The 13358-nt window shown below is 37.3% G+C and overlaps 1 protein-coding gene across 1 annotated transcript in view; it reads right to left on the bottom strand.

Annotated features, from left to right (window-relative positions):
- prkci (protein kinase C, iota) overlaps positions 1–13358 on the bottom strand; it is a 42793-nt gene that overhangs the window by 26424 nt on the left and 3011 nt on the right. The window contains exon 2 of the mRNA XM_067452355.1: positions 4290–4411. Coding sequence (XP_067308456.1) covers positions 4290–4411 — 122 coding nt within the window. The remainder of the gene's footprint in view (positions 1–4289; positions 4412–13358) is intronic.

Here is a 13358-nt window from a genome sequence, read left to right on the forward strand (position 1 = left end):
TCAGATCAGCTATGCTAATGAGCAGCATGACTCTGGGCTCAGCGTGGAATGGTGAAGATTTTGGTATTTAAATTAACGTTCTTCCATCTCCATTTCCCATCTCGTATGACTAATGCAGCAGTTAATCATCACACACAGTCTATCTTTCCAGCATAAAACCTGCTCCCTGCTGTGCGCTGCATTCTGATTCACTTTATTCCTCATGTAAAATCCATCCATTTTATTTCTGCCAGTGGAGTCTAGGGTAATTTTGAGACTCTAATGCAATCTGCCAAAAGTGGGTTCATTTGTAATATATAAAGTGCTGGTGCAAATGAGGCAGACATTTCAGCAGAATGGCAGGGGAAAGCTTGTTGCTACGGTGACAGTTAGAGGAAAAGAATGAGATTTACACCTGGTATTAAAGCTACACTGTGTAACTTTTTTAGTTTATTCTTAGCTAAAAACACTTAGTTCTTTCAAAAATATATTTGCTCATTAATGTATATTTACTTCTTTCAAGTAATAAAGTATTCTCGTGAGTTTATAAAATGCCATTGAAAATACATACGGGTGAGGGGTTAGAATGCTGGTCGCCATGTTGCCCCTCCATCTTGAAAGTACATTAGCCAAAGAGGGACATACCCATAAATCCAAGCTTCGCCTTTCGCGTTTTAACACCTGATGGCACAGTGTCGAATGTGAAGAGGGGGATTGCCATGTTTTTTGGATTGCCATGTAATCTTGGACTAAATCGGCCACCAGAAACAGAAACTAATATTCCCTGGATGGTCATATACCATTTCACCGCTAGATGGGGGAAAATATCACACAGTGTAGCTTTAACATCTGTCTCAGGGGATTTGATCACAAGCTGACATCACTAAACAAAGGTTTAAGTCTCAAACATTTTGCAACTCCTCAGACCACCTATGGAGTTAGACACAAATGACCACACTTCATTTATATTGTAAACTGATGCGCCCAGGACAATAACAAATAGTTACCTTCATATAATTTACCTACATTTCACTTATAATTAGGGCTGGATAGTATGGCCAAATTTATATCACAATATATTTCTTAATTTCGGTTTATACAATATAACTCCCATATCGATATGAACTATATAAAAGCCTCCGAAAAACTGACAATAACCCCCACAATGGATGTCTGTACCTAAAAACTATAAAATATATAATATTTCAGAAATAAAAACTGTACAAATAAATTAATGTTCAGCTTTTATTTGTGTTTAGCCCTCATACAAAGAAGAAATGTGAAATTACTGTCAAATAAACATAAGACTCAGTAGATTTAATAATATTAATATATTTAACTTTAAACTATAACCTTGGCTGATTATTTTATTCTTAAAGATTAAAACAAAAGTACTTCAGCCAGGATAAAGAATATGAAGTGCTTAGATTTGCTGAACTGAATCTTCATCTTCTGTCTCTCAGAATATTCTGTTGGGTGGAATTGCTTCAGATGGTGGAAGTTCGTGGAACCGATTTGATGTGTTGTTCCCATTGCTAGTCGGCACCAGGGGTATAAATCGGACGGTTCATCACGATTCATAACCGCAGTCACTCCAGCTGACGGTGACGTCACGCATGCCCTCAATACAGAGCAGCAGAATGATGCGCTCGAAGCAACACAATCCTATGCCGCAGTTTAACAGTTTTAAATGTCAGTGTGAAGAATGATTCATAGCGCTCTATTCTCCGTTTATGCGTAACCATAGTCCTTTATCTACTGAAGCACAAAAAAAGAAGACTCAATTCAGTGGCCTATTTTTGCTCACTGCTTTTTGCAAGGCTTTAAACACGAGCAGAATATAAACTTTCGTGAAGCACTGTCCGAGCGCCTTAGTGAAGCACTGAAATGTGCCTCTTAAATATATAAATAGCCAACAGGTATCTATTTTTAACGTGTGGCATTGATGCATTGCATCGTTAGACAGTAAATCAATGCATTGATCTATGTCGATGTATTGTTACACCCCATAGTCGGCACCACTCCCTGGCACATTTTGCAGCACACTGAAACCTATAGTTTATCAGATCCACGCCACTGAATTAGTAATTCCTCTCTTATCAACTATTACTTCTGCTTATTTGTGGAAGCTCATTCAGTCACATTTGTATTGCGGTCAGAGGTACTTTGCCTACTACTGCTAAGCACTGGCTTTGTGTCTGTGTACGTCATCACACAAGTAGCCAACCGTGTTCAGCTCTTCTGAAGGCTGTGCCCTGAACGGGAGTCAGTGAGAAATGCTGTAATGTATATCAAAATATTGGAAATGTGTTTAAAAATTACATCACAGTTATTTAATTTTTAAATAAATGTTAAATTTTTCAATATATTGATTTTGAATTATTGTCCAGCCCTTATAATTATATTTATTTATAATATATTTACAAAGAAGTCTCTTATGCTCACCAACGGTGCATTAATTTGATCAAAAATACAGTAAAAAATGTATATTGTGAAATATTAATTTTATTCAAATAAAAATATTTATAATTTAAAAACTTCTTCTTCAATCCATTTCATGCTGAGGAGCAGGTCATTGGCCGTGGTGTCTATGGTCTGTGCTTTATCAAGACGGAGTCCCCCAATGTGTGTGTCTAAATGTGCAACATTAAGCTACAAATAACTATCAAAAAACAGCTCCCACTATAAACCGAACAACTCAATAAAAATAAATGATTTAACAATGATTGAAATAAAAATAATGGGAAAATCAAAAGATAAAATTTATTTACAATTTGGTTTAATGAACCCTTTTGCACGCAAGTTTATAATATTCTAGCTGAGCCCTCAGTATGTTTTTTTTAAGGCAACCATTATTTTTTTGAATGCATCACCTTATTATTTTAATGGAGACACATCATGCTCATCACGTGACGCACCACAGTCAGATTAGTGCAGTTTGACAGATGTTTTGCTTTTATACATTTTTTCCTTGATGATTCAAAATATTCACAAAGTTGTTGCTTGTTTTTTCACAACTTTCTGATATTCAGATTGTCAAATATGTGTATGCAAATGCGTTTTGTTGTTTAAAAACCTTTACAATGTTCATTTTCGTCTATAACGTCCAAAGGTGCATGCTAGTTTGCACTGCAAATAAGATAAATCGGATCTGTCAGATTTACATCATATAAATTCACACATTTCTCCCCAAGTGAATGAAAGTAAATGGCCGGTGAGGTGGGAGGAGAATAGAGTAAACAATATAGTTACCTATACAATGTGTATCTGAATTACATATACATATCAAATTATAATACAAAGGACTATTATTGCCACTCCCATAGACATCAGCCCGTATTTAACAAACCATAAATATATTGTTTTGCTAGTACTCATGTGTATGTGTATTTAAATGTCTGAAACCTAAAATAAACCAGGTTGAAAACACTGAATAGTTGTGATACGTGACAAGCATTGAGCATGTCCATCTCTGCCTCAGTAGTAGCCAACGCATGAAAGCACATTTGAGTTTAGCATGTGATCATGTGAGTCACTGAACGTTCTAATCACACTGGTGTGATCGTATAGCCTAGAAATCTAGACGCACCCTGGCGGCAGCAAATTTAATTTGCCCTCAAGTGTCGTCTAGGCACTCTGAGCTGTGTTCCTCAAAATCTGGACGGCCCAATCACATCATGTATAGAGTCGGCGGGCGGGGCCATAATGACGACGGCCGAGTTGCGTTTGCGTGCTTCTAGTTAACAAAGAAACTGGCGAACGGCGGCGGTCTTTCGAATCAGCTCTGACCGCGACTCTAGAAGACTTGGAGTTAAGCTTTTCTCTGAGAAAAGAACAAAGAGCGGGAAGATGTGTTCGTAGTTTAGCCGACCGGATACGGCGAATGTTTAATCAGTCAGTGAGCTCTGCTTCACCTTCATTGCTCTGGATGGTGTAGCGCTATCCTATCGCGTGCAGAGAGAGTTTGAAAGACAACCGTTTATCCCGCCCCTCGGATTGAGCCCCATCTATGGTGAGTTTCCAGACCAAACATCTTGATGTGGGTCTGGCTTGTCAGGCAAGTGATCGTACCCATCAAAGGGCTAAAACTGCATGTAAATGCGCTGACTGGTTTAGCAAGTCTTGTGTTTAGTCATGAAATCAGAGGGCCTGTCAATGAAATCTGACCACAAGAGGTTACAGGACACACATGTTAATACCTGATGTAAATGGCAATCTGTCTAAGCTGACTGCGTGTGATCAGATCACCTTGAACGGATGTTAATAGCGGCTGTAAGGCCAGAGAGAAAAACACAAATAAAATGACAAACCTTCTTCATCAATCCATTTCATGGTGAAGAGCTGATCATTGTCCATGGAGCACATGTCTCGCACTTCACTGCACAGCCCCTCATAGGAGATGGAGGGCTCGAAATGTGTGATCATGATGTCCCTGAAACAGAAAAAAAGTGACATTCAGTAATGGTTTATCCATTAACAGATTATTCCAAGAATATTCTCCATTTTATTAGTGAAGACCTATTTTGCCTTTTTACACAATTTAATAGAGCGGCAAAATTCTGGATATACTGAGCAGGGCTTGACATAAGCATGTTCATGTGCTTGTTCTTCGGACAAGTAAATTGGTCATTCACTTAGTCCGAGTAAAAAATGTGCTTGTCCGGAAAAAAGTTAGATTTTTATTTTTTATATTTTAAATCTGCATATTTGTAATATTTTTACCTTTTATAAAGGGCAATTTCCCCCTAATCTTATTACATTTAGGCTATGCTTCATGTTTCCTATTATATTCTTACATTTGATCTATACACCTAATAAAAATAAGACACTATAGGGCTGTTACCAATAAAATTAAATCATTTGCATTGAAAAATTACAACTGCATTAAATAATGATATGAGATTTGTATTTCTGAAAAAACAAATAAACATTTTTGAAAAGTGTGTTTAAACATGAAACTAAACCACCAGTAGGTGGCAGCAGGTAAGTTTTAACGAGAGTCTTAAGCCCCTTTCACATTGCGATTCCGGCAAATACACGGATAATGCGACCCGGCATTTGTTCCTGGGCTGCTAGATTTGGTCCATTCTCACTGCCAGCAAAATACTGTAATATGTAAGCTTTCACACACAACCTGTAACGGTCCCGGATCGAGTTGACACGTGAAATTCAGATATGACGTATAATGGCGAGCGATCTCAGCTTCAGCGCGGATAGTAAGGAGCTCCGTGGTCTCGACTTGTGTCCAGTTTGCGCACATTTCTTCTTGTTTAATTTTAGTTTCTTTTGTATATGAACACTCTCTGCGTTTAAAACACAGACTAGCTCTTCTGGCACTGCAGGGTTGTATTATTGAAAAAACAAGCTCAAGGAGTCGCACGATAACTACGTACACGTTGCGTTAGTTTTGGCTTTTGTTCACAGAACGCTCGTCCCGGGTCGAACCCCGCAATGTTACTAGGTCCCCGAACCGGGTTCAATTCGGTAATCAATTCCGGGACATGGTTGCTTTCAGACAGAAGGTGACCCGGCAATGTTCCAGGAATATTGCGGGTCCGACGTGCAGTGTGAAAGGGGCTATAGAGTCATTGCTTGGAATCTTTGTTTGGAACTATTCTCGCAGCTAAAATAGAACAAAAATATTGCTTCTATAATGTAAGTGACTAAACTTAATTAATTTTTTAGGGAATTGTCATATAAAATCATTGTCATTTTCAGTTGTGATAGTATTCAAGAAAACAGCACACTTGGTTGAGTGATGTTGTTTAAAGCTACACTGTGTAACTTTTTTAGTTTATTCTTAGCTAAAAACACTTAGTTCTTTCAAAAATGTATGTGCTCATTAATTTTTATTTACTTCTTTCAAATAATAAAGTATTCTCGTAAGTTTATAATATGCCATTGAAAACATACGGGTGAGGGGTTCGAATGCCGGTCGCCATGTTGCCCCTCCATCTTGAAGTACATTAGCCAAAGAGGGACATACCCGTAAATTCAAGCATCGCCTTTTGCCGTTTAACACGCAATGGCATCGAATGTGAAGAGGGGGATTGCCATGCAAATCTTGGACTAAATCGGCCACCGTAGGAGTTGAAAAGAAATCGGAATTGAGAGGAACAGAAACTAATATTCACCAGATGGTCATATACCGTTTCACCGCTAGATGGGAGAAAATATCAAACAGCGTAGCTTTAAAATTTTCATACAGTATGTTATAAATATAAACACTTCACATTTGGAACGTTTACCGCAGTTTAAGTAAGCAGCCCTCATTTGTTGTGATTTTTGTTGTGACAGCACAACCTTGTTACAGTCAGTTCATTATATATTATACTATTATCCACTATTGATCGCCACTTACACTAAATGAATGCAAAATCATTCTTGCATTTTGGTCATTCGCTATTATTTTTTTGTTATTGATGTTTTACTCCGCTTAGTCTGTCAGGCAAGTAAAATTCTCTTTCACTTGTCCCTTTAAAAAATCCACTTGTCCTGGACATGCGTTAAACCAGTGGTTCTCAAGCTCTCAATCTGAATCATGAATCAATAAGCTGATTCATTACCGTTTGAATCTTTATTTGAGGTTTGAAAACAAACACAGAAGAGAAGACAATGCTAAATAAAGCCGTAGTTTTTGTTATTTTTGGACCAAAATGTATTTTCGATGCTTCAAGAGATTCTAATCAACCAACTGATGTCACATATGGACTACATTGATGATGTTTTTATTCCCTTTCTGGACATGGACAGTTAAGTGTGCATACACTTGGATAAGGCTCTCGGACTAAATGTAAAATATCTAAAAATATGTTTCGAAGATGAACGGAGGTCTTACGGGTGTGGAACAACATTAGGGTGAGTCATTAATGACATAAATTTCATTTTTGGTGAACTAACCCTTTAATGTCGAGCCCTGCTGAGAATCACATTTTGGTTAAAATAGAGATAACAATTCTCTGTTAATTGCTGCAGTCTATTAATTTCTTTTCTTTCTTCAAAATGAATGGATTCATTGATTTGAATGAATGATACAAGACTTCACTGTTTTTGTTACTGGAGGAATCTTGTCTGGCTATCACCAGACCAAGCTCAATTAAAAATTGAACATTGGTCTGGGTAGTCTGCTCTGTATTTTCTACTGCACAAGAGGTGTGATCAACTGGCATTATTCAAATGAGTCATTCAAATAATGCTTGTTTATCACATCTCTTGTGCAGTAAAAAATAAAGAGCAGACTACCCAGACCAATGTTTAATTTTTAATTGAGCTTGGTCTGGTAAATAGCCAAACAAAGCTGCCTCTGTAATAATCTTCTGATAGGTGCAGTGCAATCAAGTGAAAATCGCTGCGTAGCATAAATTATAAATCTATAAGGCATTAGCGAAATCGCTTTTCTTCCTGTATTCTTCAAAACAAAAAGTTGCATTGTGAATGACGCATGTTAAGTGCAATGTGAGTGCAGGCCAGCGGAGTGGGAACAATCGTGCTCTGGCACGATACAAGGCAACCCTGGTAAAGGTGAACTGTGATTCACTCTCTCACTTACACACACACACACACGAGCATGCGCAGCGATCGTTACACAAGAGTCAGACAGCAGCCGCTGACCTATCTAATTTCAGCACTAAATACACCGTTTACTCTTATTCACACATTGGATATAATAATGGTGGCTGCGTGTGTTTTTTTTTTTTAATTAACGGGCTGAGCCAAACCTGTTCTGCAGATTTATTTAGAAAATAGACATTCAAAATAATAAAATAAAATAAATTATTTAATATTCATCTATTGTGCATTTTTTTTAAAAGTTTTAAAACAAAATAAAACGTGATAAACAAAAAGAATAATAATTCTCAACTTGCGCACACTGACTTGATTGGAGAACTTTGTAATACATTACATCTGGTCAGCGTGACGCATACGGTGTAGTCGCTCAAGTTCAAATATTTGAATGCATCCGAAGCTCAAATCGGATCAGAAAATTCCGCATTTGCAGATGGTCGGCACGCAACCCCTGTACGACTCTCCATTGGAAATGAATGACTTCCGGTCCAACGGCTGTCATTTGTCATGTGCAGTGGAAAGGCAGCTTTAGATGCTGGGAGTAAATGGACACCTTTGGTTCATTCTTACAGCCAACAGCATAACTTTTAGATTGTGTACGACATAGCATTCTCGTGTTACCACTAGCTGCTCTAGTGATGAATTACCATGGAAGAAGGTGTATAGCTTACTAAGGAGAGAATCTAAACTAATAGGCAATACCTATCCCAATGTGATGTTACACTGGGTTGTAGACATGAACAAGTCATTTGTAGACAGTTTCTGATCTATGATTTCTGATTTTACCATTATAAAATCCTTTATTTGCCATCATTTAAAGCAGATCTTACATTTCTGTATCCTTGTGTATGGTAATTATGGAGATCGAAATGCATTTAAAATGCTATACGTTTTTTTTTTTTAAAGACCAAAAGATGAATACAGTGCAGCTGGAGTATCATACGATGGGTTTCTGGGAAGCTGTGTTGTATTACTAGCACATTCCTATAGAAGGAGTCACCCAGCAGTTCTTTCCCTTTGTTTTCTACTGTGTTCACACTAGGCTTGGGCGGTAATACGGTAAAATGGTATACCGCGGGATCTAAAAATAGCAACGGTATCAGTTTCAATACCGTCAAAAAAAACAAAAAACAGATCAACTTACATATTGCTGATCAACAATTAATTATTAAATATTTAATAAGTTGAACTAATTAAACTATTTACATATTAAATACTATTTATTTATTAAATGCCTAAATATGTGTATGCGTTGTTGTGACAGCGTGGATGAGAAAGAGAGAGAGAGAGAGAGAGGGGAAAAGACGGCGAGTCGGGCACTGAGTTATTATCGAAAAAGAACACAACTTCTGCAGTTTGGAAGTATTTTGGGTTTTGACGGTAAATACAGACGAGGCAATTTGCAAATTGTGCAACAAAAAGATGACCGCGAGAGATGGAAATACCTTGAACCTAAGGGCGCATATCCGAAACCACCATCCTCACTGCTGCGTGGATGAAAAACCGAGCGCACCCTCGGACTATGCTGTAATATTGCCGAAGCCTTTTGTCACACAGCTGGCAATGTAAGCAATAAGCATGAACTCCACAAAAATCAAGTGGACATGGGACTCACAAAAAAAAATGTCAAATGTCTGACAGTTGTCTCATAACGGTAAGCATAAAACGTGCAGAGAGTTTCTCAGGGGCAGGGGCTCAAATGTAAAAAATAAAATAAATATAGGCCTATATATATATATATATATATATATATATATATATATATATATATATATATATATATATATATAAGCCAAGCCAACAGTTTGTTGACGCTGTCTGAGCCTTACATCATAATGTTTTAATTATTCACGGTAATACCGTATACCGAGGTAAAATAGGGAGGAGGTTTGACGGTATCAAAATTTGGATACCGCCCAAGCCTAGTTCACACTGTTTTAGTTAATTATTGACTGCAGGGGAGTACTTCCTGTCTATGAGCCAGCGCACTGACCCACACATGCCACTGAGACTAGTGGAAGTACACACTATGACAAAGAAAATCACAAGGCTGATTTGATCTGATACAGGATCATTATGACGACGCTACTGTACGAGAGAATGTGATGCATGTCAGTGACATTATGAAAGCTCTGCATCAGTGAACGGTGCTTTAGTTAATATTTACAGTAGGGGTGTAATGATACATCAAGATGAATATAAAAAAATGTGATGATAAGTATTGGTTATGTAAACGGAATGATTCACAATATAGAGGTAGTTATATCCAAGACTCATCTTACTGTATTTGTAAAGTATAATTCACCCAAAAATGGAAAGCCTGTCATCATGTACTCACTCACCCTCTTGTCATCTCAAACCTATAAGATCTTCTACCAAACACAAATGAAGATATTTTTTTATGATACCCAAGAGGTTACTGCATTTCTGCCCCTCCATTTAAAGTGTATTCCCTATTTCCCTTAAAACTTAAAAGTTCCAAAAGAATCTTAAAGGGCAGGCGTTGTAAAAGTAATCAACCCAGAAGTCTAATCCAAATCTTCTGAAGAGACATTTATATGATGAACAGATTTACAATACACACTGAAGTAAACATATTTAAAAGGGTTCAAACTTTCAAATTCCAAAAAAGGTAAAGAGATAAAAATGAACTAATAAAGCAAAAAGGCCCAAAAAAGTGCAACAAAATGACTTGTACCTTTAACCATTGAAATATACTATGACGAAGATATAATTTCCTTATTCAAACTGAATTTTTTAAATATATATATATTATCAAATATATATATATATATATATATATATATATATATATATATATATATATATATATATATATATATATATATATATATATATATTATTAAAGGTAGTAAAGACATTGCTAAAAAAGACCATGTGACGACAGTGTTTCAACCTTAATTTTATGAAGCAACTATTTGTGCACAAAAAACAAAACGTAGCAACTTTATTTGACCATTTCTTTTTGTCTGAACATGAGTCATTAATGACATAAATTTCATTTTGGGTGAACTAGCCTTTTAATATAAGAATATCATGTTTCAGAGCTAAAAAACATCCTTGCTAGGCAAAGAAAAGCTTTTATTGACACCAGGCCTAGCAAACGATCGATCTCAGAATATGCCACACCAATAAATATCTTGCATAAGTTCATTCGGATTCGAATATGACACTTTATTTTTAGGGTTGGGCATCGAGAACCAGTTCTAACTTGGAACCGTTTAAAAAAGAACTATGCCATTGGAATCGTTAAGAAAAAAAAATTTCGACTCCGATCATCGGTTCCAAACACGCAAGTTTTGGTATCCATGGCCACCTGATTTCCGGAAGTTCTTGCAGCGTCATGGAGCATGGTATTCGACCTTAATGCTCTGTCATGATGCTTTAAGCTTGACGTCGACTAGTCGCTGGCCTATAGAGTGCACAACAGGATAAACAATTTCCTGACACGCAGGCTCTGTTTTGAACAGTTAAAAATAACAATGCATACTCCTTGAGCTCTCCACAAGACATGTTTGATTATACCAAAGGGTGCTCAAAATTAATCGGGAGAATGCACGCTTATTGTACACGTAAGTTAATCATCGCGCTAAACTAATGCGTGCTTGCATTGCAACGCATACACATAGCCGATCGCACGCGCCTCATACAAAACCATTCAGTAGCGCAGAAATGTATTGTCAACACCGTTCTGTGATTTATCAATACAATAGCTGAGAAACTTGAAAGTTCTAGCATATATTTCTTGATTACCAATAGGGAAACTGTGAGTTTTAGTTGAGACGCTGTCAGGTAGAATTAATTTACATGCAATCACTCACTAATGCATTCATAAACATGTAATTTTTATTGTTCTACTTCATCTGCATCTTATTCAGAACCAGCAGAAATCAGTGAGAAATATAACGACCATAAGACAAAAGAACTGATACAGAAGCTATTATGTAGGACCAATAACCTTATGGGCAGCGCTGTCATATGCCATAACTGTCCACAAGAAGACCCAAGTTCGAGTCTCAGCTCGAGGCTCAGGCTCAGGCTTATTTGTTCATTATTGACGTCATCGGCGACTAGTCGACGTCGACTCCACTTTCATCACAAAAATGTCGACTTTAAAAAACTGGAAGTCGTTCAACCCCTAATACGCACCGGCATATTCTTATTCAACCTGGTTAACCCTCTGAACACGCGTTCTTCTTGACTTTTCCTCATGACAGCATGTGAGTGTTAGTGTGTGATCGGTCTGAATTTTGCTTGGGATTGTACATAATTCTACTAATCCCTGCAGATTTCGCGCTCACATCTGAAGCGCACACACACATACCGTAATAAAGCCGCCTCTGACATACAAGTGCAAACATTTGCTTCTTTTTCCAGCTTATTGTTGGTCAAATACGCTCAAAAAAATTCTCAGTGCACATCTTGAAGAGTATAAACGTAAACACAGTCGTCAATAGTTCAGAAAGAATGAGTAACAGGAAATGTGTTTAGGATCCATGCGTGCATTAGCATGGGACAGCAGTTATTTGTTCAGACTACAAAAAGACTAACGATCACACTGCTCTTGACTGATCAACTTGTGTAACTTTAATGCAGGGGTCGTCAAGTATATTTGACTTATTCTCTCCACAGCATTAAATTATGATTTTGTTTTGTTTCTCCATGGCAACAAGCTGAGTACACCAACGCGCTACAGTTTAGAAAGAGAGCCCTCTGACAACAGAAAGCGGCATTTTTTTAATGTGCGGTCTGATGATCAAGCGCTGCTTTAAATTGAAATCTAGTATAATTAGCGACACTGTTATATCAGTCACACAGTAACTAAACACATATAGACATACAGAGAAAATTAAGAGTAAAGAAAAATGAAACAGCCGAGTCTGTTATATGAGCGGACAGAGCGGCCCACCGGGAATTCTCCCAATTCTCCCGAAGGCCCCTGCTGACAGGGGAGCTGGAGCTCATTATAATATGCCAATCTTATCCAATCCTAGCCGTCTTGGCGCGCGCATAGAAACCGAGCATGCCGGAGAGAGCCTCAAAACCAGTGTAGAAAATAGCCTATTACTTATTCAGTATGATGTTTTTGAATGTAAAAACCACGCAAACGTCATTAGTTGACCTCAGACAACAGTAAAAAAAAAGTCAGTTCATGAAACCTTTAAAATATCATGATAGTATTGCATTGTGACTTCAATATCGTAGTTTGTTTTATTGAATTGTGACATGAGTGTATATTATTATTACACTGCTAATTTACAGAAATTTCTTTTTACTGTTGCCTCCTGCAAATTATATAAAATGTTGGCACATAATTGCCAATATGAGGAAGTTGGCTCTGTATCCCACTCTCTTAGTATGAACAGATGCACCCTGCGAGAGCTCAGCATCACTGAAAGGAGGTAGTGAAGCCACAATCCTCCATAGGGCATACATGGATCAGCTCACATTGCCTTTACAACCATGAGCACACTCAATCTTGTTGTCAAACATGACTTACAAGAAGCTCAAAGACAATTTTCAAAGACAACAAGCTCACACACACTAAAACTCAAACAGAAAAATACACAAGGAAATAAGACCGCACAGCAGGTGTATAAAAGCGGTATTTCAGCATAAAAATGTAAATAGTCATTATTTACGGTTGTTCCAAACTGGTATGACTATCTTTCTTCCGTGAAAAAAGAAGAAGATAAAAGTGAGTGTGCTAGCCTCCACAAGCTTTAATGGCAGATGTCAAGAGTTTAAAATCCCCACAATCAGAGCTTTTCTCTTAAATGGATATTTTTTGT

Source organism: Pseudorasbora parva, chromosome 9, assembly GCF_024679245.1.
Source record: "Pseudorasbora parva isolate DD20220531a chromosome 9, ASM2467924v1, whole genome shotgun sequence".
NCBI lineage: Eukaryota > Metazoa > Chordata > Actinopteri > Cypriniformes > Gobionidae > Pseudorasbora > Pseudorasbora parva.